General features: G+C 47.2%; 8 protein-coding genes and 1 non-coding gene across 11 annotated transcripts; 4 read left to right on the plus strand and 5 right to left on the minus strand.

The window, feature by feature from the left end:
- The first annotated feature begins 42 nt into the window (after positions 1-42).
- On the plus strand, positions 43-1,751 carry Pld3 (Phospholipase D family member 3). The gene is made up of 2 exons (XM_001357461.4): positions 43-1,290; positions 1,349-1,751. Exons 1-2 carry the CDS (start codon positions 76-78, stop codon positions 1,607-1,609), a joined length of 1,476 nt encoding a protein of 491 aa, XP_001357497.2. The 5' UTR covers positions 43-75; the 3' UTR covers positions 1,610-1,751.
- Nbr (exonuclease mut-7 homolog) lies at positions 1,617-4,202 on the minus strand. Of its 2 annotated transcripts, XR_001451001.2 has the most exons (4): positions 3,333-4,202; positions 2,285-3,270; positions 1,955-2,208; positions 1,617-1,887 (listed from the first exon to the last, which is right to left on the minus strand). XR_001451001.2 is itself a non-coding variant. In XM_001357460.3 (3 exons), the coding sequence occupies exons 1-3, from the start codon at positions 4,088-4,090 to the stop codon at positions 2,075-2,077; spliced, it is 1,878 nt and encodes a 625-aa protein (XP_001357496.2). In that variant the 5' UTR covers positions 4,091-4,202; the 3' UTR covers positions 1,617-2,074. The 2 variants fall into 2 exon arrangements, 1 of the variants encoding a protein (XP_001357496.2); XM_001357460.3 differs by having other exon boundaries at positions 1,617-2,208.
- Positions 4,203-4,544: 342 nt separating this feature from the next.
- Positions 4,545-7,068, plus strand: Noc2 (Nucleolar complex protein 2). The gene is made up of 2 exons (XM_001357459.4): positions 4,545-5,672; positions 5,745-7,068. The coding sequence occupies exons 1-2, from the start codon at positions 4,626-4,628 to the stop codon at positions 7,011-7,013; spliced, it is 2,316 nt and encodes a 771-aa protein (XP_001357495.1). The 5' UTR covers positions 4,545-4,625; the 3' UTR covers positions 7,014-7,068.
- On the minus strand, positions 6,998-7,641 carry LOC6903583 (NADH dehydrogenase [ubiquinone] 1 alpha subcomplex assembly factor 2). The gene has a single exon (XM_002132415.3). The coding sequence runs from the start codon at positions 7,535-7,537 to the stop codon at positions 7,082-7,084; it is 456 nt and encodes a 151-aa protein (XP_002132451.1). The 5' UTR covers positions 7,538-7,641; the 3' UTR covers positions 6,998-7,081.
- LOC4818182 (phospholipase D3) lies at positions 7,540-9,535 on the minus strand. The gene is made up of 2 exons (XM_001357458.4): positions 8,021-9,535; positions 7,540-7,966 (listed from the first exon to the last, which is right to left on the minus strand). Exons 1-2 carry the CDS (start codon positions 9,245-9,247, stop codon positions 7,697-7,699), a joined length of 1,497 nt encoding a protein of 498 aa, XP_001357494.2. The 5' UTR covers positions 9,248-9,535; the 3' UTR covers positions 7,540-7,696.
- Positions 9,536-9,668: 133 nt separating this feature from the next.
- Positions 9,669-14,503, plus strand: mAcon1 (Mitochondrial aconitase 1). The gene is made up of 4 exons (XM_001357457.4): positions 9,669-9,837; positions 11,626-13,263; positions 13,330-13,833; positions 13,898-14,503. The coding sequence occupies exons 1-4, from the start codon at positions 9,805-9,807 to the stop codon at positions 14,087-14,089; spliced, it is 2,367 nt and encodes a 788-aa protein (XP_001357493.2). The 5' UTR covers positions 9,669-9,804; the 3' UTR covers positions 14,090-14,503.
- A 363-nt stretch (positions 14,504-14,866) lies between these two features.
- Positions 14,867-15,768, plus strand: LOC4818178 (uncharacterized). 2 transcript variants are annotated; one of them, XM_033380992.1, is made up of 2 exons: positions 14,867-15,392; positions 15,434-15,547. In XM_033380992.1, the coding sequence occupies exons 1-2, from the start codon at positions 14,958-14,960 to the stop codon at positions 15,461-15,463; spliced, it is 465 nt and encodes a 154-aa protein (XP_033236883.1). In that variant the 5' UTR covers positions 14,867-14,957; the 3' UTR covers positions 15,464-15,547. The 2 variants fall into 2 exon arrangements, with proteins under 2 accessions (XP_033236883.1, XP_001357492.3); XM_001357456.4 differs by having other exon boundaries at positions 14,872-15,392; positions 15,450-15,768.
- A 373-nt stretch (positions 15,769-16,141) lies between these two features.
- bur (GMP synthase burgundy) lies at positions 16,142-19,971 on the minus strand. The gene is made up of 10 exons (XM_001357455.4): positions 19,953-19,971; positions 19,659-19,766; positions 19,290-19,594; positions 18,761-19,061; positions 18,595-18,691; positions 18,163-18,532; positions 17,907-18,099; positions 17,446-17,847; positions 17,176-17,367; positions 16,142-17,106 (listed from the first exon to the last, which is right to left on the minus strand). The coding sequence occupies exons 2-10, from the start codon at positions 19,746-19,748 to the stop codon at positions 17,005-17,007; spliced, it is 2,052 nt and encodes a 683-aa protein (XP_001357491.4). The 5' UTR covers positions 19,749-19,766; positions 19,953-19,971; the 3' UTR covers positions 16,142-17,004.
- LOC117184285 (small Cajal body-specific RNA PsiU2-38.40.4) lies at positions 19,121-19,257 on the minus strand. Its single transcript, XR_004469613.1, has one exon. It is a non-coding gene; the product is annotated as a small Cajal body-specific RNA PsiU2-38.40.4 (non-coding RNA).
- Positions 19,972-20,272: the final 301 nt, after the last annotated feature.

The raw sequence follows: 20,272 nt of genomic DNA on the forward strand, positions 1-20,272 counted from the left end.
ATAACAAAGCAGGTGTGTGGCTATTACTAATCGGCGATCACTTAGGATTTTTTTGTCCACCGATCCGATCTAAAAATGCCGCAGCAATATAAGCCGCTGCATAACGAGGAAGATGTGGAAAATGCGGCCGCCACCGCTGCCGTCACTACAGGAGACAACAGACAACAACAACAAGAGGCTGCAAATCCCCCGGCAGTGCAATTGCTAATGGTGTCGCTGTTCATGCTACTCTTTTTTGGCTCCTCGTTCTTCCAGCCACGGCCACGACTACAGCACCTGAAAGGCAGCGGAAATAAGTACGATTCTACTAAGTATGGCTGCAATATTCAGCTGGTGGAGTCCATACCCATCGGACTCAACTACTCCGAGGGCAGTCCACGGTTCTTGAGCACCTTTGAGGCCTGGCAGCAACTGCTGGACAGCGCCAAAGAGTCCCTGGACATTGCCTCCTTTTACTGGACCATGCGTGCCCAGGACACGCCGGGCGTGAACGACAGCAGCACTCAGCCGGGCGATGAGATCTTCAGGCGCTTCCTGGCCAACGGAAACGGTGGCGGTAAAACGCCCAGGCTGAATATTCGCATAGCACAAAGTGAACCCTCCAGTGTGTCGCCCAATGAAGACACCAAGCTGCTGGCCAGCAATGGAGCTGCCGAAGTGGTCACCCTCTCATTTCCCAAGTACTTTGGAGGCGGGGTCTTGCACACGAAACTTTGGATCGTGGATGAACAGCATTTCTATCTGGGCAGCGCCAACATGGACTGGCGGGCACTAACACAGGTCAAGGAGATGGGTATTCTGGCCCAGAACTGTCCACAGCTCACCCGAGATGTGGCCCTGATATTCAAAGCGTATTGGTGTTTGGGAAAGAGTACAGATGCAAAAATCCCATACTGGGGCCCTGATTATTTCACGAAGTACAATCTCCAGTCACCCATGATCCTAAATGTGAACCAGAACACAACGATGGAGGGATTTTTGTCCAGTTCCCCGCCCCCACTCTCTGCTCAAAGTCGCACCGGCGACCTGGAGGCCATCCTAAGCACCATCGATTCGGCCATTACATATGTGAACATTGCTGTTATGGACTACTATCCGCTGATCATTTATGGCCAGCATCCCAAGTATTGGCCGTACATCGATGATGCCCTGCGCCGGGCGGCCGTGGAGCGGGGTGTGTCCGTAAAGCTGCTCATCTCCTGGTGGAAGCATTCCAATCCCAGTGAGAATAAATATCTCAAATCACTACAGGATCTCAGCTCAAAAAAGGATAAAATCGATATACAAATTGTAAGTTAAAAATAATGGAACTTACAGAAATTAAAAATAATTTTATTTTGTATTCCAGCGTCGTTTCATTGTGCCCACAGATGCGGATCAAGAGAAGATACCCTATGGTCGGGTGAATCACAACAAGTATATGGTCACCGATAGAGTGGCCTACATAGGCACATCCAACTGGTCCGGCGACTACTTCACCGACACCGCCGGCATTGGCCTGGTTCTCAGGGAAACCCACGAAACGGAGCACACCCAAACGCTGCGCAGCGACCTAAGGAATGTGTTTGAGAGAGATTGGAACAGTCCATATGCCCATGAGTTAGAATAGAGAGCTGTTAGTTTGCTGAAGCCTGGAAACTAGGAACCTCTGCTTATTATTCAGTTTTATTCAATGTATTATGTATTCACTTTTTTGATTATATTTTTATGTAAAATACAATAAAAAATTCGTTTTCGTATAACAGGAAAAAGTAAAAAAGAATTCAAATTATTAGAAAAGGAATGAGAATTGAGATTACAAAGTATTTACAAAAACAGAAAAAATTAGATTAATAATATTCCGTCCTTCAGGGGTTGCTACTTTTGATTTTCCGATTTTCGTAAAGACTACACTTAATAAGGAGTTGCCATTAAACTTACTTTAAATACTCTTCAACTTTAACATTGAACTTACGATTAAGAGGGTAGGGGTAAGGGGAAACAAACATGCCTTTGTGTGTGTTTTTGGTGGCATTATATTGCTTCAAGGAGAATCACCAGACAAGGGCTGAGAGGTATCCGTATCCAAATCGCATCACTTGACATTGGCATTGCCGCCGCGTTTCAGGAAATTGTTGCTAGCAATACTCTTGTCTATCGCCGTACTGATGTTGGGCACGCGATTCAGCAATGTGTTGTATATAAGCATCAGACAACGCGCATCGATGGCTGCAGAGGGATTTGGTAATTATTATTTTCTGATTCAACAGAAGATTCAGTTCCCCCGACCTGGTAGACGACTTACCTGCATACAATATCTGGTCGCGACGCAGCGGACGATTGGCCCAATTCGAGCATTGATTTGACTTGTTCAACTTCTTGCCCAAGCACACCAGCGACAGATCCGACAGGGCATCCCCGGCACGATTCACATTACCAAATGGCAGCCTAATGGCATAGCGTTGCTTCTTCAGCTCCAGCCAAAGAGTGCGCAGATCTAGATAATGATGTGACAACTGTAAGCGCAATTGCAGCGGGAGCGAGCGCTGCAACACCGTCAAGTCGCTGTACATGGAGAAGCCCACCTTCAGGATGTTCATGTTGTTGAATACATCCGCTCCGAGGGCACGCCAATGATCCGCTGTGATGCTCTGCCTGGCCAGGCAATCGATCAGGTAGACATTGCGCACGGTGGCAATCTGCAGCAGACAGAGCTGGCTCTCGCCGCACACATTTTGCACCCACTCCGAGTCCATGTAGATGATATGTTCGCGCTGCAGATGGCCAAGCATAAGGTCGAATTGTGTGGCCGTGTCCACGGTGATGAGGCAATCGTCTGCCAAATCCATGGTCAGGTACATATCACAGCCGGTGGCCGAAGATGTGGCCCCATTATCATCAGGGGCTTGGGGCGCTTCTTCTTCGTCGATGCCGCGTGAGATCCGCGATAGAATGTCTTGCGGACAATCCTTGGGATTTAGCTTAAACTCTTTGTACCAGTACACAGCTTCGTTGCGTGAATCTTGTGCCCCCGCCACATACTTGACAAAGTCCACCTGGAGAGCATAATCGGAGGCATGCACGCTAACCATCTCCCGAAAGCTGGCCTGATTTATACGCGACTTCTCGTACTCGCGGAACAGATAATGCAAGTAGCCGCAGGTTTTTGTGAACTTGTAGTTCGGCGTGACGCCTTCGTCGAAGCCGTACTTCTTGGCCAGACGCGCCACCATCTTCGACATGGGGCGATAGCTCAGGACATTATGCGAGATCTTAACGTTCTTGTAGCGGCTGTAAGATAAATGCGGATTACTTGAGTGTTTCAAGGGGCGGGATGGGACGGCATTACGCACTTCAGAATGGGCTCGCAGAGTTCAAAAACCGACTTATCTTTGTGCAGCAGCGAGTCAAGAAACTTAACAAGCGGCTGACGTTGTGCTGTCGCTTGCTCCAGGTACTCTTCGACCAGCGGCAGCTTCTCCTGTGCAATCAGTGGAAACGACAGCTCCAGCATATCAAATTCGTTTGCCACCTGCAAGCTGATGGCCCACTGAGCCACCTCCTTGTACAGGCCAGAGTCCAGCATCTCGCGCAGCTTTGGCAGCAGCAGATTGCGTATCTGATGCAGGCGGTACGTCTCGATTATGGCATTGTTGAGTGAGAGCACGCCCGAGGTCTTAACGAAATTAAACGCTATCATGCTGGTGTTCTGATCACAAACAAGCTGCGGATAATCCATGTGCAGCTTGCACACTGTATCCAGCACAAAGTGTGACAGGCTTTTCGGCTTTATGTTGCTGCAGTCGGGACAATTGGCAAAGATCTTGAGGGCCAGCAGCAGCGGCTCCTTGTGGTCCTTCAGTTCATTGCCGAGGTCCCGGCCCAGGTGGGGCGACTTGTTCTTGCTGTACATATTCCATTTATGGCGAAACACCGTAAAGAACTCCTGTGCTTCAGCGTCCAGGGTGGCATCAAAGTTTGTTCCATTAATTCCAGCACCTGTTGTGATGTTCTCCAAGCGCTTTATTTTCAAATTTATCATGTAGTCTTCCAGTGTATCCTCGTCGTCCTCGAAGCCGGCGGGAATAGCATTGTACATTTTCTTAGCCATCTTTCCGGTGGGCCAGTAAGTTTGGCCCAAGTTGCAAATTGCAATTTCGCGAAATTTTTGCCTGCCACTCGCCGAGTTGCAGAGCAAAAAGAAAAAAAAGCGCTGCCAACTCTGACGAAATTACCACAACAGTAAATAGCTATGGCAATTTAGCTTATTTTTTAAATTAATTTATTTAACTTTATTTTTAGTTTTCAGCGGAAGGAACAAATGCTCTTGACTTATACAGTGCCGCTCAACTGAATAGTTTCAAAAATTTTAAAAAGTCAAACCGCTATATCTTTTTAACCAACTTACCGATTTATATTTTTTTTACATAGATTGATTCATTGCTAATATAGCAAGAAAGTTTGTGATTTCTAGGACACGTTTGCAATGGTTGAACAATATTTATTATAGCTAGAAAAAGCATAGCTAAAATAGATACGCCATTTGGCTTTACTTTTTACAAAACGATGGCAGCACTCTTTTGTGGCAGGTGGCAGCTCCGAATAGGCGGCACACGTGCATTTTGTTTTAGTTGTGCTCTCAAAAAATGAAGGTGGCAGCGAAGAAAGTGAAATCCTTTGGCAAACCCAAGGCTGGCATCAGTAAAAAACAGCCCAAACAAGAGACCAACAAAAAGACAGTTGCGAAAAAAGCAGAAAAGCTCAAAGATGAAAAGGTTATCGCAAAGAAATCCAAGCAGAAACCATTGGTGGCTTCAAAAAATGTAAAGCCCGCAAAGAAGGGGTCGAAGAAATCACACAAAGAGGATCTGGAGGGTCTTAAGCAGATAGATCCCGAGTTCTACGAGTTTCTCAAGACGAATGACAAGAAGCTGCTGGATTTCAATTTGCTGGATAGCGACGAGGAAGACGAGGACGAAGATGAGAAGGAAGCGGTGGCGCAAAAGGACGCCGACAGTGACAGCGGGGACGACGAGGAGAACGAGGAAAAGTACCACAAGCCCAGTGACGATCTGGCTGTGGCGAGTGATGAGAGCGACTTTGAGGAGGAGGGCGAGGGCGAGGATGAAGCTGCTGCTGTCGGAGGGACTCAAAAGGTCACCCTGAACCTGTTGCGTCAGTGGGAACAGCAGCTGGGTCAGACCAACGTATCCATTGACATTGTGCGCAAAGTGATCCAGGCCTTCAACTCGGCCCTGGCCAGCATCTCCGCTGATGGGGCAGACGGCGGCGAGAACCAGCCGAATGCTGCCGCCTTTAAAGTCGTCGGAGCAGCCTCCTTCAATGGCGTCATCCAGCTGTGCGTGCTCCACTTGCAGCCGGCCATTATCCGAGTGCTGGGCGTGAGGCCCAACAGCAGCCTGCCGCTGCACAAGCACAAAAAGTGGGTCAAGGTGCGCGGCTGCCTGCGCTACTACCTCACCGATCTGATACGCCTCGTGGAGCAGGTATCGAGCGCAAATATACTGGGCGTGCTGCTCAAGCATCTGCATCAGATGGCTGGCATGGTCGCCCCCTTCACGGCCCTGGGCAAGACCATACTGAAGCGTTTGATTGTGCTCTGGGCCACGGGCGATGAAACTGTTCGCGTGCTGGCCTTTCTCTGCATCCTGAAGATTACCCGGAACCAACAAGTACGTACAGAAACCCCTTCTCACCGGACTGAAATTGGAAAATAATACTCTCTATCTCTCTCTGTCTTCCAGGGGACAATGCTGAACCATGTCCTGAAGGCCATGTACTTGGCCTACGTGCGCAACTCCAAGTTTGTCTCCCCCAACACATTGCCGGGCATCAACTTTATGCGCCGCTCCCTGGTAGAGATGTTCGCCTTGGACTTGAACGTGAGCTATCAGCATGCATTCCTCTACATCCGCCAGCTGGCCATTCACCTGCGCAATGCGGTGATTTTGAAAAAGAAGGACAGCTTCCAGGCCGTGTATAACTGGCAGTTCATTAATTCCCTACGTTTGTGGGCGGATTTGCTAGGCGCCAGCACCAACAAGCCGCAGCTGCAGCCTCTGGTCTATCCATTGGTCACCATTGCCACGGGAGTCATCCGCTTGATACCGACGGCTCAGTACTTCCCATTGCGCTTCCACTGCCTGCAGACACTGATTTCTCTGGCCAAGGAGACGCAGACTTATGTACCGGTGCTGCCGTTGATTGTGGAGGTGCTGCGCAGCAACACCTTCAATCGCAAACACTCGACGGTGTCCATGAAGCCGTTGCAGTTCACCTGCGTCCTCAGGCTGAACAAGGGCCAGCTGGCGGAGAATGGCTTCCGCGATGAGGTCATCGAGCAGGTGTGTGCCTTGCTGTTGGAATATCTCGCTCACGAGTCGGCCTCGCTGGCCTTTAGCGACTTGGTTGTGCCGGCCGTGATGGCCATCAAGGCTTATCTCAAGGAGTGTCGCAATTCCAATTACACGCGAAAGCTCAAACAGTTGCTCGACAAGATCCAGGAGAGTAGCAAGTTCGTTGAGCAACAGCGCAGCAAGAGCACCGTCACCTTTGACCTGAAGGATGCCCAGGCTGTGGCCGCCTGGGAGCAGCAGCTGCGGCTGAAGCGCACACCCTTGGATATCTATTATGCCAGCTGGCTGAAGACACACGAGACAAAGAAACGACGCCAGGCGGCTCAAACGGACGAGATCAACTCTGACTACGCTGTGCCGAAGCTGAAGCGGCCGGCGGCCAAGACGGGAGTGCCCGTGCGCAACGAAAACGGCGAGCTGGAGCTGTTCCCCTCCGACTCTGAGGATGATGAGGGTGGTCCGCACATCCCAATGGATGACGACGATGATGACGAGTCGGAAGTTGAGCAGCCCAAGCAGAAAAAGATCAAGGTGGCGAAGTCCCAAAAGTCCAAGGCTGTTATTCCAGAGCCAACGGAGGAGGCAGCTGCCGATGATTATGACGAGGCCGGGGCGGCTGTTGACATAGTTAAGGACTTGGATTTGAATGATTGGTAGAGCATTAAACTACATAATTAATATATTTACACATTAAATTCATTTAAAATATGTATCCCTTCCCTAAGCTACTTATTCTCTGGTGGATCCCGTCCCGGTATGAATTCGTAGTCTTTGTACTTGGGAAACGTGCCAATGGTTTGGCCCTCCACCTGCTTCGGCATTGCTTTCTCATCCTTGGCCTTTGCATAGGTGGCATCCAGCTCGGCCGCGTTTCGCTTTTTCATGTCCATAATTTGTAGATTTTTCACCAGCTCCTCACGCGTCGGGGGTTCTTCACGACGTCCCCGCAACCAGGCCTCCCATTCGGCGGTTAATTCTTGATCGAACGCATCCTTGTCTGCCGGCTCAAACCAACGCGAGGATTTGCGCTTTCCAATCGCGGGGTTTGCCGGAATCTCAAAGTATTTGTTGCCGAAATAATCCTCTCCAATGTAGTTGCCGCGGAATTGGCGCGGTCGCAACGAATTCCAAAAGTTTTTGAAAATAATACCAAATATATCACGCGTCGGCTTCTGGGCCATGCTGCTTTTTGATTTGTTTTGTTTTTATTCAAATTTGAAAATAAAATTAAATTGAGATTTGGGTGAAGGAATTTTTAGGTTAGGTCCTACTTTTGTTATGACATTATCAGCTGTTGGACTGGGCAGTGCTGCAAACTGCCAGAGGTAAGGCGGACGTATTTAAATCCGAAAATTGTGCTTCAGTGGCAGCGAAAACGGACTAAACCAATCTCGATGAAAAACAGCTAATAAATCTGTGCGAAGACTGTTGTTATTGTATACCATGTCGTGGAGGACTAGTCCCACACCAGCCGAGTAAGTGAATTGCTCCCCCGACCAGCTGGAGGTTCCAATATAGACGACATCCTCCGTGACCATGTAGGAATTATGACTGACACGTCCGTGGGCGATCTTTTCGTGAGCCTCTGTGGTGGGAACCACAAAGCGGCGCTGCAAAATGAGAAAGATAAGTTCATGCTGATGTCAATTTTATGCCTCACCCACAATTTCTATGTCGACTTCTTCCCTCAGCTGGGAGAGGGCCTGCAGCGAGCGTAGAAAGTGATCTTCGCTTGGATCGGAATACTTCCACCAGGATATGAGCAGTTTGATGACCACTCCTCTTTCGACGGCAGCCTTGCGCAGAGCATTATCTATAAGCGGCCAATATTCTACCTGGCTTTCGTGCCTCAATAATGGATAATAATCCACCAAAGCAATGCAGACGAGTTCCGTCGCCTTGTCGATGGCATTAAGGACGGCATCTAGTTCATGCGCACGCCCTGAGGCCGCCAGCGGAGGCGGTGAACTGGAGATGTAGGCGTGCATTGTGTAATTCATGTTCACATTTAGCAGCAATGGTCGCCGCTGATTGATGTTCGTGTGATAGATCCAGGGCCAGTAGCTGGGCATATCGTTGCTGCCCAAGTACCAATAGGCCTTGAAAATCTTCCCCAGATCACGGGTCAGATGGGGACAGTTTTGCCCCAAAACACCCATTTCCTTGCGCTGGCTCAGCGATCGCCAGTCCATGTTGGCGCTGCCTAGGTAGAAGTGCTGTCCATCCACAATCCAAAAATTTCCGCGCAGCCGCTCAACTGCCACCACATCGGCAGCCCCGTAGTTGGAGAAGATCCTGGCGTCCGCATGCCAGATACTCTCCTGGCTGCGGTTCAGGGCGATTCGTATGCGCAGTTTCGGCCTACCCGCATCGCCGTTGGAGAGCAGGCGCTGAAAGAGCTGATCCCCATGCTGAGTGCTGCTGCTGTCATTGACACCGACACCGCGTAGCGTCCAGTAGGGTGCGGCAATGTCCACAGAGGTCTTTGCCTTGCCCAGCAGCAGCTGCCAGGCCTCGAACGTACTGAGGGTCATCACCATCAACTGAGGGTGGTTGCTGCCGCTGTAGTTGAGGCCTGTGGGCAGGCTCTCCACCAGCTGGAGTTGGCATGGAAACGCGGCCGCAACTGGGCCAGGGGTGCTTGCGTCTGCCCCCTCGTTGCGGTGGAAGGTCTCCCAAGGCAACAGCAGGACTATCAGCACAAGAACGAACAGTATGAAAACTGGTATGATGTACCCGTGACCACAGCAGCACACTTCTCGCTCATCTCGCGCGACAATATTGCAGTTTGGCCGCCTGCAGCAGGATGAGGTTGATGGAATGTGATCTGCTTGTGTGGCCACTGGCTGGTAGTCCACGGGTATGTCCTGAACCCCACGACGCTCTGACATGGCGCTTGTCCCTGGCTGACTCTGACTGCGCTTCAACAAACATGTTTCCCAGTGTTTTACTTATTTATTATTCGCACAGTTGTTAGAAATGGGCCGCCCGCCTACGCAAACAAACGGGCCAGTAATGGGTAGCACCAGCGAGCGTACGATTAACCCATTGTCGACCAGTAGGTATTAAAATACACTCCAACAAAGAGATGAAGGTTGAAGAATTTTACCGAAGTTCAGGTGAAAGATGTCGTGGTAATTTTTTTCGAAGTAACGAAAAGATGAATCTACAAGAATAATTTGCAAGAAGTATTATTTTCCACGGTTTAACTAAAGTTTGTCACCTGTTTAAATAAATGTGGGTTAAGTGGGTGGAACTCTCGCACACTGGCGGGACCCCCACTGCATCCGCGGTTCGCAGTCTGTTTTCTGTTGTGTTAAAATCTTCCGGCTGAGAGGGCTGAAAATTTTGATACGCGGCTGGGCTTGAACTTGGAACTTTTTGTGCTGTAATCAAATCTCGACGTGTTCTCTACGTACTTGCATATTAGGCAAATAAACGCGAAATAATGGCTGCGAGACTAATGAGTGCCCAGGCACAGGTACGTTGATTGCCGCGCGTTTGTGTTCTGCCTGCCTATCGTGCGAATTTCCAATAGAAACCTAAACCTACGTACACCCCAATCAAATTTTATCAAGACTGGAGGAACAGTGCAATAACAAAAAAATACGTGAAAAATCATGCGTATTCATGTGCAGGATCTTTAGGATGGGGAAAAGTGGCCAATATTTTTGCTCAGTTCTTTTCTAACCTAAAAACGAAATCAAAAGTTGTTACCTAACACCGAGGTACATTGTGATAGTGATTCCCATCCGTTCCCTCCTATCCCCTGCCGTCCCTACTCCATGGCTAAGCTACAAACGCATCTCTTGGTTGGAAAAGGCTGGTGCATCAGTGGGCGGTGCATTTCAATTAACACCATTTTGGATCTATTATAATTTGCATTTACATAATAGTTGCGCTGCCTGCCGTGGGTTATTTAACCAGGAGATTCGCTAGCATATATCTTGGGTCCGGTCGGTCCGTCTTATCTGTGACAGGTTTACTTACATTCAAGATAATGCCTACAACTAAATATAGCTTCAATTAAATGTTTCTTAGCAATTGTATCACGCGCTCGGCAATGGTTTTTTGCAAAGGCTTCACTGTACGGTGTTCTGTACTGTCTGTGGCTTGCCAACAAGTTAATGACCCTATTTGTCGACGTAATTGCATTGCAGTTTCCATTTTGTTTGGCTTTCTTTTGGTTTCTAGAATGTTGCAACAATGTACAAATTAATCGGGTGATATTTGCTTTTATATGTAAATTGGATTACATACATATATTGAAATGATTTATCATTCGTTTATCTGATAAATATACATTTTTATCTAGTACATAACTACATATGTATATATTTATTAAAAGCTTATCATCATTTGTATATAAATGTGTATTATTTAATAGATTCATTGTGCCAGTTCATTGATCTTAATAATTTTGCACAATATAAAATATAGTAGCAAAACCCGTGACTCTTATGCAAATGTGTACGTGTGTGTATGCATGTAGATGAGTATGTATATCTGGAATATACAATCAGCTGTCCACATAACGAGCAGTTAATAGCATCCACTTTTTAGATTTTCAAGATATACTTGCAGCTACATTGTGCATGTGAATTTTTCCAAAATATAAATAACAATTCCCCAAACATTACGCGACAGCGGAACGATCGCGGGATTATCGATACGATATAACGATAGAGTTGAGATATTTTAATTCTTGAGCCTCTTGTAAAGCTGGTTACATGAGAAAATACGTTTGCATTGGAAAGTGGCAATAGTTTGAGCTAATTTTGATACTATAATATATTATATTTTAACATGTTATTGACGCGGCATCTTTATGGTCAACTCGAGACGCACAAGCGAATGCTGAACAAGAGAATGCTCGAGAATTGTACAACAAGAGTATACTTGTCGTCTGCATGAAGCCACAAATTGATGATCGACTATAGCTTCTACTGTATTTAGTAGATCAAACCCTTATCAAGCACCTATCTAATATAGGCTCTTAATTACGATTTAGACATTTCCTTGATAACGCGGCTTCAATCAAATTAATGTTGAGAGGGCCCGTGACATGTTAATCTAGTGTTTATTACGCTCTAAACGAATCCATCAAAAAAGAAACAAGCACAGTGTCCCCCCCAACCAAACGATTTGATAATAAACCAGTCGGTAGGGAAAGCAGACGGATGGAGGCTGCACTGTACTGTCCCGGTTGTTGACTTTAGTGAGAATATGTGCTAATTATACGATGTACGATCTTGATCTGGTTTTTCAGGTGTGCAGGCTGGGCAAAAATGTTGTCAGCGAAACAGCGATGGTGCGCCAGTTCCATGCCTCCTGCTACTCGGCCTCGAAGGTGGCCCTGTCCAAGTTCGACTCGGACGTCTTCATGCCGTACGAGAAGCTGAACCAGCGACTGGATGTGGTTCGCAGTCGCCTCAATCGCCCGCTGACGCTGTCGGAGAAGGTGCTGTACTCGCATTTGGATGATCCCGCCAATCAGGATATTGAGCGCGGCACCTCGTATCTGCGCCTGCGTCCCGATCGCGTGGCCATGCAGGATGCCACTGCCCAGATGGCTCTGCTGCAGTTCATCTCGTCCGGCCTGAAGCGAGTGGCCGTGCCCTCGACGGTGCATTGCGATCACTTGATCGAAGCGCAGGTTGGTGGCGTTAAGGATTTGGCCCGCGCCAAGGATCTGAATCGCGAGGTCTACGATTTCCTGGCCAGCACCTGCGCCAAGTATGGGCTGGGCTTCTGGAAACCAGGCAGCGGTATCATTCATCAGATCATTCTGGAGAACTACGCCTTCCCCGGCCTCCTCATGATCGGCACTGACTCCCACACCCCCAATGGCGGCGGTCTGGGTGGACTCTGCATTGGAGTGGGCGGCGCAGATGCCGTCGATGTGATGGCCGACATTCCCTGGGAGCTCAAGTGCCCCAAGGTGATTGGTGTCCATCTCACGGGCAAGATCAGTGGGTGGACGTCCCCCAAGGACGTGATCCTGAAGGTGGCCGACATTCTGACCGTTAAGGGCGGCACTGGTGCCATCATTGAGTACCACGGCAAGGGCGTTGACCACATCTCCTGCACGGGAATGGCCACCATCTGCAACATGGGTGCTGAGATCGGTGCCACCACTTCGCTGTTCCCGTTCAACAAGCGCATGGGCGATTACCTGAAGTCCACCGGACGTGCTGGCATTGCCGCCGAGGCCCAGAAGTTCCAGTCAAAGATTTTGACGGCTGACAAGAACTGCGAATACGATGAGCTGATTGAGATCAATCTGGATACCCTGGAGCCGCATGTGAATGGCCCGTTCACCCCCGATCTGGGCCATCCCATCAGCAAGCTTGGGGAAAACTCCAAGAAGAACGGCTACCCCATGGACATTCGTGTGGGTCTGATTGGCTCCTGCACGAACTCCTCATACGAGGATATGGGCCGTTGCGCCAGCATTGCCAAGGATGCCATGGCCCATGGCATCAAGTCGAAGATACCTTTCAATGTGACCCCCGGCTCGGAGCAGATCCGTGCCACCATTGAGCGAGATGGAATCTCGGAGGTGTTCGACAAATTCGGCGGTACTGTGCTGGCCAACGCCTGCGGGCCCTGCATTGGCCAGTGGGATCGTCAGGATGTGAAGAAGGGCGAAAAGAACACCATTGTCACGTCGTATAACCGTAACTTTACCGGACGTAACGATGCCAATGCGGCCACCCATTGCTTTGTGACCAGTCCCGAGCTGGTCACCGCCCTGTCGATTGCCGGTCGTTTGGACTTTAATCCGTTGACGGATGAACTTACCGGCTCCGATGGCAAGAAGTTCAAGTTGAAGGCCCCGTTCGGTGATGAGTTGCCCGCCAAGGGTTTCGATCCCGGTCAGGATACCTACACCGCTCCCCCAAAAGTGAGTATCCATTGAGATTTCTGTGCCCGTTTGGTTTTTCCTTTACATTTTCATGTTTTCTCACAGTCTGGCGACTCTGTTTCGGTTGCTGTGGATCCCAAGTCGCAGCGCCTGCAACTTCTGGAGCCCTTCGACAAGTGGAACGGCCAGGATCTGACCGATCTTACCGTGCTGATCAAGGTCAAGGGAAAGTGCACCACTGATCACATCTCGGCGGCTGGTCCCTGGCTGAAGTATCGCGGCCATTTGGACAACATCTCCAACAACATGTTCATTGGAGCCACAAATGCAGAGAATAATGAGATGAACAACATCAAGAACCAGCGCAATGGCTCCTGGGGCGGTGTACCCGATGTGGCTCGCGACTACAAGGCCAACAATGTCAAGTGGGTGGCCGTCGGTGATGAGAACTACGGCGAGGGTTCGTCCCGCGAGCATGCCGCTCTGGAGCCACGTCATCTTGGTGGCCGTGCCATCATTGTCAAGTCTTTTGCCCGTATCCACGAGACCAACCTGAAGAAGCAGGGTCTTCTGCCACTGACCTTTGCCAATGCCGCTGATTACGATAAGGTATGAGGGGCTTATCCATTCGATTTGAAGTGCCAAAAATAATCAAGATCTGTTTTTTTAATAGATCCAACCCACAAGCAAGATTTCCCTGCTCAATTTGAACGACCTGGCGCCCGGCAAGCCCGTCGATTGCGAGATCAAGAACGGCGACAAGGTCGATAAGATCAAGCTAAATCACACATTGAACGACCTGCAGATTGGATGGTTCAAGGCTGGTAGCGCTCTCAACCGCATGAAGGAGCTGGCCGCCCAATAAATGGCGCACCTTGAACTTACTTAAGATCCCCCCGTATCCAAAACGATTCTGTTTACCCGATCCTATCAGATACCAGATAGGTGTAGACCCATACTCAGACACACAACGCAAGCAATCAAGTTTATGGTATTGTTATTCAATTTTTTTTCAAATTGTTTATAGATTTTTGTGCTATTTTAAAAAGTGAATGAACATGTAACCGAGCGAGAATTAGAGAGAGTTTTATATACATACTTATAATTATACAAACATCTATTATTATTATTACTATTATTATTTTGTAATTCTTGCTTTGCAATGTTTCCTTCGATATCGATTTTGATTATGTTTTGCGAACTTGTCTGAGCAGATCTGCAGATTGCGACGACTATGAAGACGATGAAGTGCGAATAAAACTTAAAGTAAATATACGTATTGAACTGACTCTTTTATTTGAACCCGAAATCGGACAATAATCATCATAATCGCATCACCTGTCCTTGACTAAACTTTATTCACACAGGATTAACTAATTGTATCAATTATACGATTTAAGAAGGTACCAAAGAGTTAATATTATTATAAACTATTGGAAAATAAAGCATAATAGCAAGAATGGTTCGAATTTCACGGCCAGTATTTTTTGGAAAAGTTTTTAAACCTTTTGATTTACCTTAAAAACTTGTAATTTTTGATTTGTATAATAAAGCGTTATTTAAGAGTCGTTGAAAGTACAAAAGGTTATAGACTTTAAACAACATTATCGAAAAAAAAACGATATATGTCAAAATACAATTTTTTTTCTTTTATAGATGGATTAGATATAGATTTTATTTTTTTTTTTATTTCGATTTATTTTTAGCAATAGTCAAAATTCTCAACCCGAAAAATGAGTTGTCATCGACATGTTGGTGCTCCCAAGAGAATCACTTCCGCACCTATCGAACCAACCGCCTCACCTATAACTGTGAAGTCTCCAGAGCTCACGCGTAGAATGATGAAATATCTCAAGCTGATTGCTCTGTATAAAGACCACGAATGCCTGTGGCATCAATGCCATACGGATTTTTTCAATTTACCCTTGAGGGAGAAGGTCTGGCAGGAGATTGCCGGAAAGATGAAGAAAGGCTCAGATGCCGAGCAATGGAAGAACTTGATGTACAAGCTACGCTATAGTGTCGAACTGGAGCGTATACAACAGCAGGCGGCCAAGTTCCAACCGGATATAGATCTGGCACCGAAACTGCAATACGGGGATAAAATGCAGTTCTTAAATCACATGTTTGACAGAAAATGGTGTAAATCTCCCTTTTGCACAAAGACTGTAAGTTGGAACGAATTCTTTTTTACAATTGAATAAGTCAGAATCTTCTTCCTATAGTCCACTCCACGTAGATCGGAATGCTTCATGCTGTTGTCTGACAGCACAGGTCTGACATCGTATGCCCGCAAGCTGAAGGCATTGGAAAACCTAAGGAACAAGTGCTCACCTTATGTACTCAGTCCCGAGGCCTTTCGCAAGGTGCAAACATTGCTGGAAGAAAGAGAATTGCCAGCCTACCCATAGGACCAGGGATACAAGAATAGAATGTCAACTTGACAAAGCCTTGAAATAGGTTTCGGTTTCGGCAACAGGAACAGAAAAAGACTACTTAAAGAAAGGTGACTTTCCAACCTACCCATAGGACCAAGCCAGGGAACAGAAATCCCACAATAGTGGGATTAGTCTGCGGGCCTCTATTAGTACCTACGACATTTACGATGATGATGATGAAGCTGACATTTTCGACAACTTCAACGAGCATTGCAGTACAACTTATGGAAATCTCTGCCGGTTTGGAAAATAGTTTTGGATGGGATCTTAATACATTAGGTTCAGGCGGTAGCCTGGGAGAGTGATGAAACCCTCCCAAGCTCACTTGGACCTATAGAAGGTCCGTTGTGGTGTTCTTAATACATTATTATTTGGAAAATATAAATTTATTAAATAGAGTAACTAGTCTCCAGCCTCACCATAGGACCAAAGCAGGGAAAGGACTGTCAGCGGTGCCATGATTAAATATTAAACGCATGTAAATCGCCTTTTCGTTTTATTACATTTTTCTTGTATCATCGTAATCGGGGTTTTTTTTATTGTTGTTTCTGGTGTTTTTGCCATTCTTTAAATATAGACGTTTTTATAACAATTCATAATTTTAGCTTACCATATATTTCTTGTTTCTATATTCTTACAATTTGTTTGTTTTATTTATATTTTTCGTTTTCTGTTTTGCAAACACATGCCTTTCTTTTGCCTCGGAACACACTGCTGTTACAACTTTCAGAACTGGGACCATTTTGTATTTATTTAATATCTGTACGAATATATATATCATATCTATATATATATCATATATATTTCTTTATGTATATAACTAAAAATGCGTAATTTAATTGTTTTGTTTTACGTGTTTTTTTTTTTTGTTAGAGGAGGGGAGAGGCATTTCCTTTTCATAAAAGGAAGAAAACATGCAAATGTACATAATTAGTATTTTTAGGGGGGGGGTGGGGCAAACAGTTTGCCTTTCCTTTTTGTTTTGCTTAATTCCGCATTAATTACAAACATTTATCGATATTAAGAACCTGATTTGTTGTTGTTTCAAAAGCGGGAACTATATAGTTGTATTTACGCTTCAGTTACTCTCCGCTCGTTTCACGTTTCTCTCTTAAAGGCAGCTCTCTATCGGGGGAGGATCAGAATCAGGATCGGTGTCGGGATCAGCTACCAAGCGTCGCTTTGCCTCAGGAGGCAAAACCGGATCGTTCGATCGATCATTTGCTTTTTTCCTACTCTGAAGCTCCCGCATAGTACGGCTGCAACTGCTGCTCCTCTCTGGTGCTGTTATTGTTTCCTCTATTTCTATGAAATGGCTGTTGAAAGATTTGGTTTGAGCGCATCATTCCCACTCAGTGGTACCCGGCGGCTTGGCGGTCAAGTCGTAGAGTACCCGCGATATTCCATCCAGCTTGGTTATGTCGCGCACCATTTGATTAAGGACCTATTAAAGAACAAGTATACAAATCAATCCTGTATCAAGAGTTCGAGTATGTAAAGATCCCACACTTACTTGCAATGGCAGTTGCACTGATCCAGGCACAGCCGGCACTCCAGTCATAAAATCGTTCGTTATGAAGGGACGCAGAACCACCGATCTTCTGCAGGAGGGCGTCCTATTGATGGGATCGCGATCAAAGTGCACGGGTATCAGAACGACAGGCATCTGTGAGATTTTCCTGTACAAGCCCGCTTGCATGATAATCTAAAAATATAAAATTATATAATATAATATAATCTAAAATCATATAATCCGGATATTATGGATTGTGGATTCTCGTACCTCATTTGCAATGGCATCGGCTTGCCGGAGCTGCGACAACACCACCGTATTGAGGGTTGTGTGCGTTATGTCCGTGACCAGATACTGAACGGGCTCCCCAAAGATATAGCAAACCCTATTGACATTATGCAAAATACGCGGTATGATCTTTGCTAGGAAGAGCAGGTCCATCCAGTTGGGCTCTTGACTCGTAGACAGCCCCACCACGTAGCTGTAGCTGCGTTTGTCGCCTTGCACACCCACAGACCGGATGGGCAGCAGGGTAGCCTGGATCGTTGAGTTGGCAGAGATGCGCAGTAGCTCTATTTGTTCGGCCTCACTGGTGGCGCCCGTCACTCGATTTATGAGCGCATGGTTCTTCTGCAGTTTGTTTTTATAGTCCACAATAACACGCACAATTACCTATAAAAAAAGTGCATTAGATATTGTGATCGAGTGTTGATTGAGCGGCTGGTACTTGCCTGAGTCTCTGAATAGTCCTTCTCCATGTAAGCCTCCTCGGCACACAGAACGCGGATGGCCAGACCGGGACCTGGGAAGGGTTGTCGCTCGACTAGCTCTGGTGGCAGACCCAGATCATTGCCCAGATCTCGTACCTCATCCTTGTGAAAGTCGCACAGAGGCTCTACGACGCGTCCCGCATTGCGGAGTTCTCTGCAAAAAGGGTTTCCGATTGTTACGTGATGTTAAAGGATCAGGTGTAGAGATCTGTCTAACCTAATCAGATCCGTGTCATTGTGATGCGTTTTGATTGTTTCTGCATTCGTGCTGACCATATTCGATGCAGACTCAATTAGATCCGGCCTGAGGGTGCCCTGGGCGAGCATAACTTCTTCGGGTTTGAGTTTCAGAAAGGCCACCACATCGTTGGTCACCTTTACGAATATATCACCAATTATCTTGCGCTTCTCCTCGGGGTTGTAGGTCTGGCAGAGCATGGGCGTCTCAACGACCGAATACTGGCCGGGTCGCTTCACTTGCGTGGTGCCCTTGAGGAACGTATAGCATTCCTTTCGCACAATCAAATCGATGCCGATTTCGCGCAACGAACGCTCCACCTTTTCACTTTCGTTCTTGCGCATGAAACCTGTGCATTGGATAAATATATATTCCATTGAGTTTATCTTTTAAACGAATGATTATGCCTACCATTATCTACATGCACGGCAATTATTTGATTAGGGTATAGGGCACGGCGCAACAAGGCTGCACATACACTCGAATCCACACCGCCACTGACCAAGAGCTGCAAATAGCAAGACATTTCAATTGGGGATTACGGTTTAAATGATTCTTTAAGGTATGGACAACCTACCAAGACTTTATTACTGCCCACTTTCTCTCGTATGTACCGTATGCACTCCTCCTTCCTGCTGCCCATTGTGAAGTTTGGCGTTAGTTCGCAGATTTCATAGAGGAAATTTGATAGCATCTGTTTGCCATTGATGGTTAGATCCACCTCTGGATGGAACTGGACGCCATAGATGCGCAACACCTCGCTGTAGATGGCCGTGACGATGCGGTTCGTTGACCAACCCCCCACCTTTAGCTTCTCGCCCACTCGCTCCACGCTGTCCCCGTGGGTGAGCAGTACGGACTGTGTGCGACTGAGGCGGCTGTAAGAAAACGGATTTCCACATTAATAAAAGAAACAAAATCTACAGTAAATGGTAGTTATTGTTAGGCCACGTGTAGATCAGTTTATAGACTGCTCTAAACTGAACTGTTCTTGGCTTAAAAGATTATTCTGGCAGCATTGTATCAGCATTCAATTAAGCTTAATCGATTTGAACACTTTCTTTTTGCTGCCATCGGATTGGGAGTTTCTCTAGGCTTTCGCTCACCTGAACAGCGGGCACGAGGTCTCAATCTCAATGTTCTGTTGGCCATCTTCCCGGACGTCCGTCTTGAGAACGCTGCCGCCAAACTCTTTGTTGATTAGCTGCATGCCATAGCAAATTCCGAGCATGGGAATTTTCAGCTTAAACAGATCCGGATCGTACGTGGGCGCATCCTCGGCATACACGGAATTGGGACCGCCGGATATGATGATGCCCCGATAGCCATTATTCCGTATCGTTGCCGCTGGTGTATCTAGGGGCAGTATATCCGACTCCACGAGCAGTTCCCGCACCTTGCGATCGATAACCTGTAAAGCAACAAGAAATATTTTGAGTACGGAATGTGGAACAAAGGAATGTCTTGACTCTTACCTTGCCGTACTGTGCTCCCGCATCCAGTATAACAATCTTATCGTGCCGCAGGCCGTTCTCCGCTGTGCCCAGAAATATGCCTGAATTCATTTCTTTATCGTTGCAGCACTGCAAAATGGAAAGGAGGATTGGAAGAAGTGTTCGATGTGATTATCAGATCTCGACTATCACTGGGTTAGCATTGCCCTGGGCGCTTTATATGCACCAGATCTGAGGCTGTAATCGAAGCAGAGACTACAAGGTTGCAAGCGGGCTGGGAGTTGGGGCTAGGGGCTAGAAGAGACGCTCACATACCGGTAATAGCTTGTGGAGCACTCGTAGAAACATTCAACATGCAGAAAGCCAGGGCAGACGCGACGCAGTGCATCCAACAGAGAGAAGGGAGAGACTCGACACAGACACGACACAATTCTACGATAGACAACAAACATTTCCATTCATTTTCTACCATCAGAGGCAGGGCCAGCCCGGTTTATGGAAAAGTGAAAAGTGCACAGAATTTATGAGTGGGGCATCGAGTGGACGGGTGCAGTGCAGTGCAGTGCGGAGTATGGTGTGTGGAGTGTCGAGTGGAAACTCCAAGGCAGAAAACAAACAAAGCAAGAGGCGTCGCT

The sequence above is a fragment of the Drosophila pseudoobscura genome, chromosome 4, assembly GCF_009870125.1.
Source record: "Drosophila pseudoobscura strain MV-25-SWS-2005 chromosome 4, UCI_Dpse_MV25, whole genome shotgun sequence".
In the NCBI taxonomy this organism is placed as follows: Eukaryota; Metazoa; Arthropoda; class Insecta; order Diptera; family Drosophilidae; genus Drosophila; species Drosophila pseudoobscura.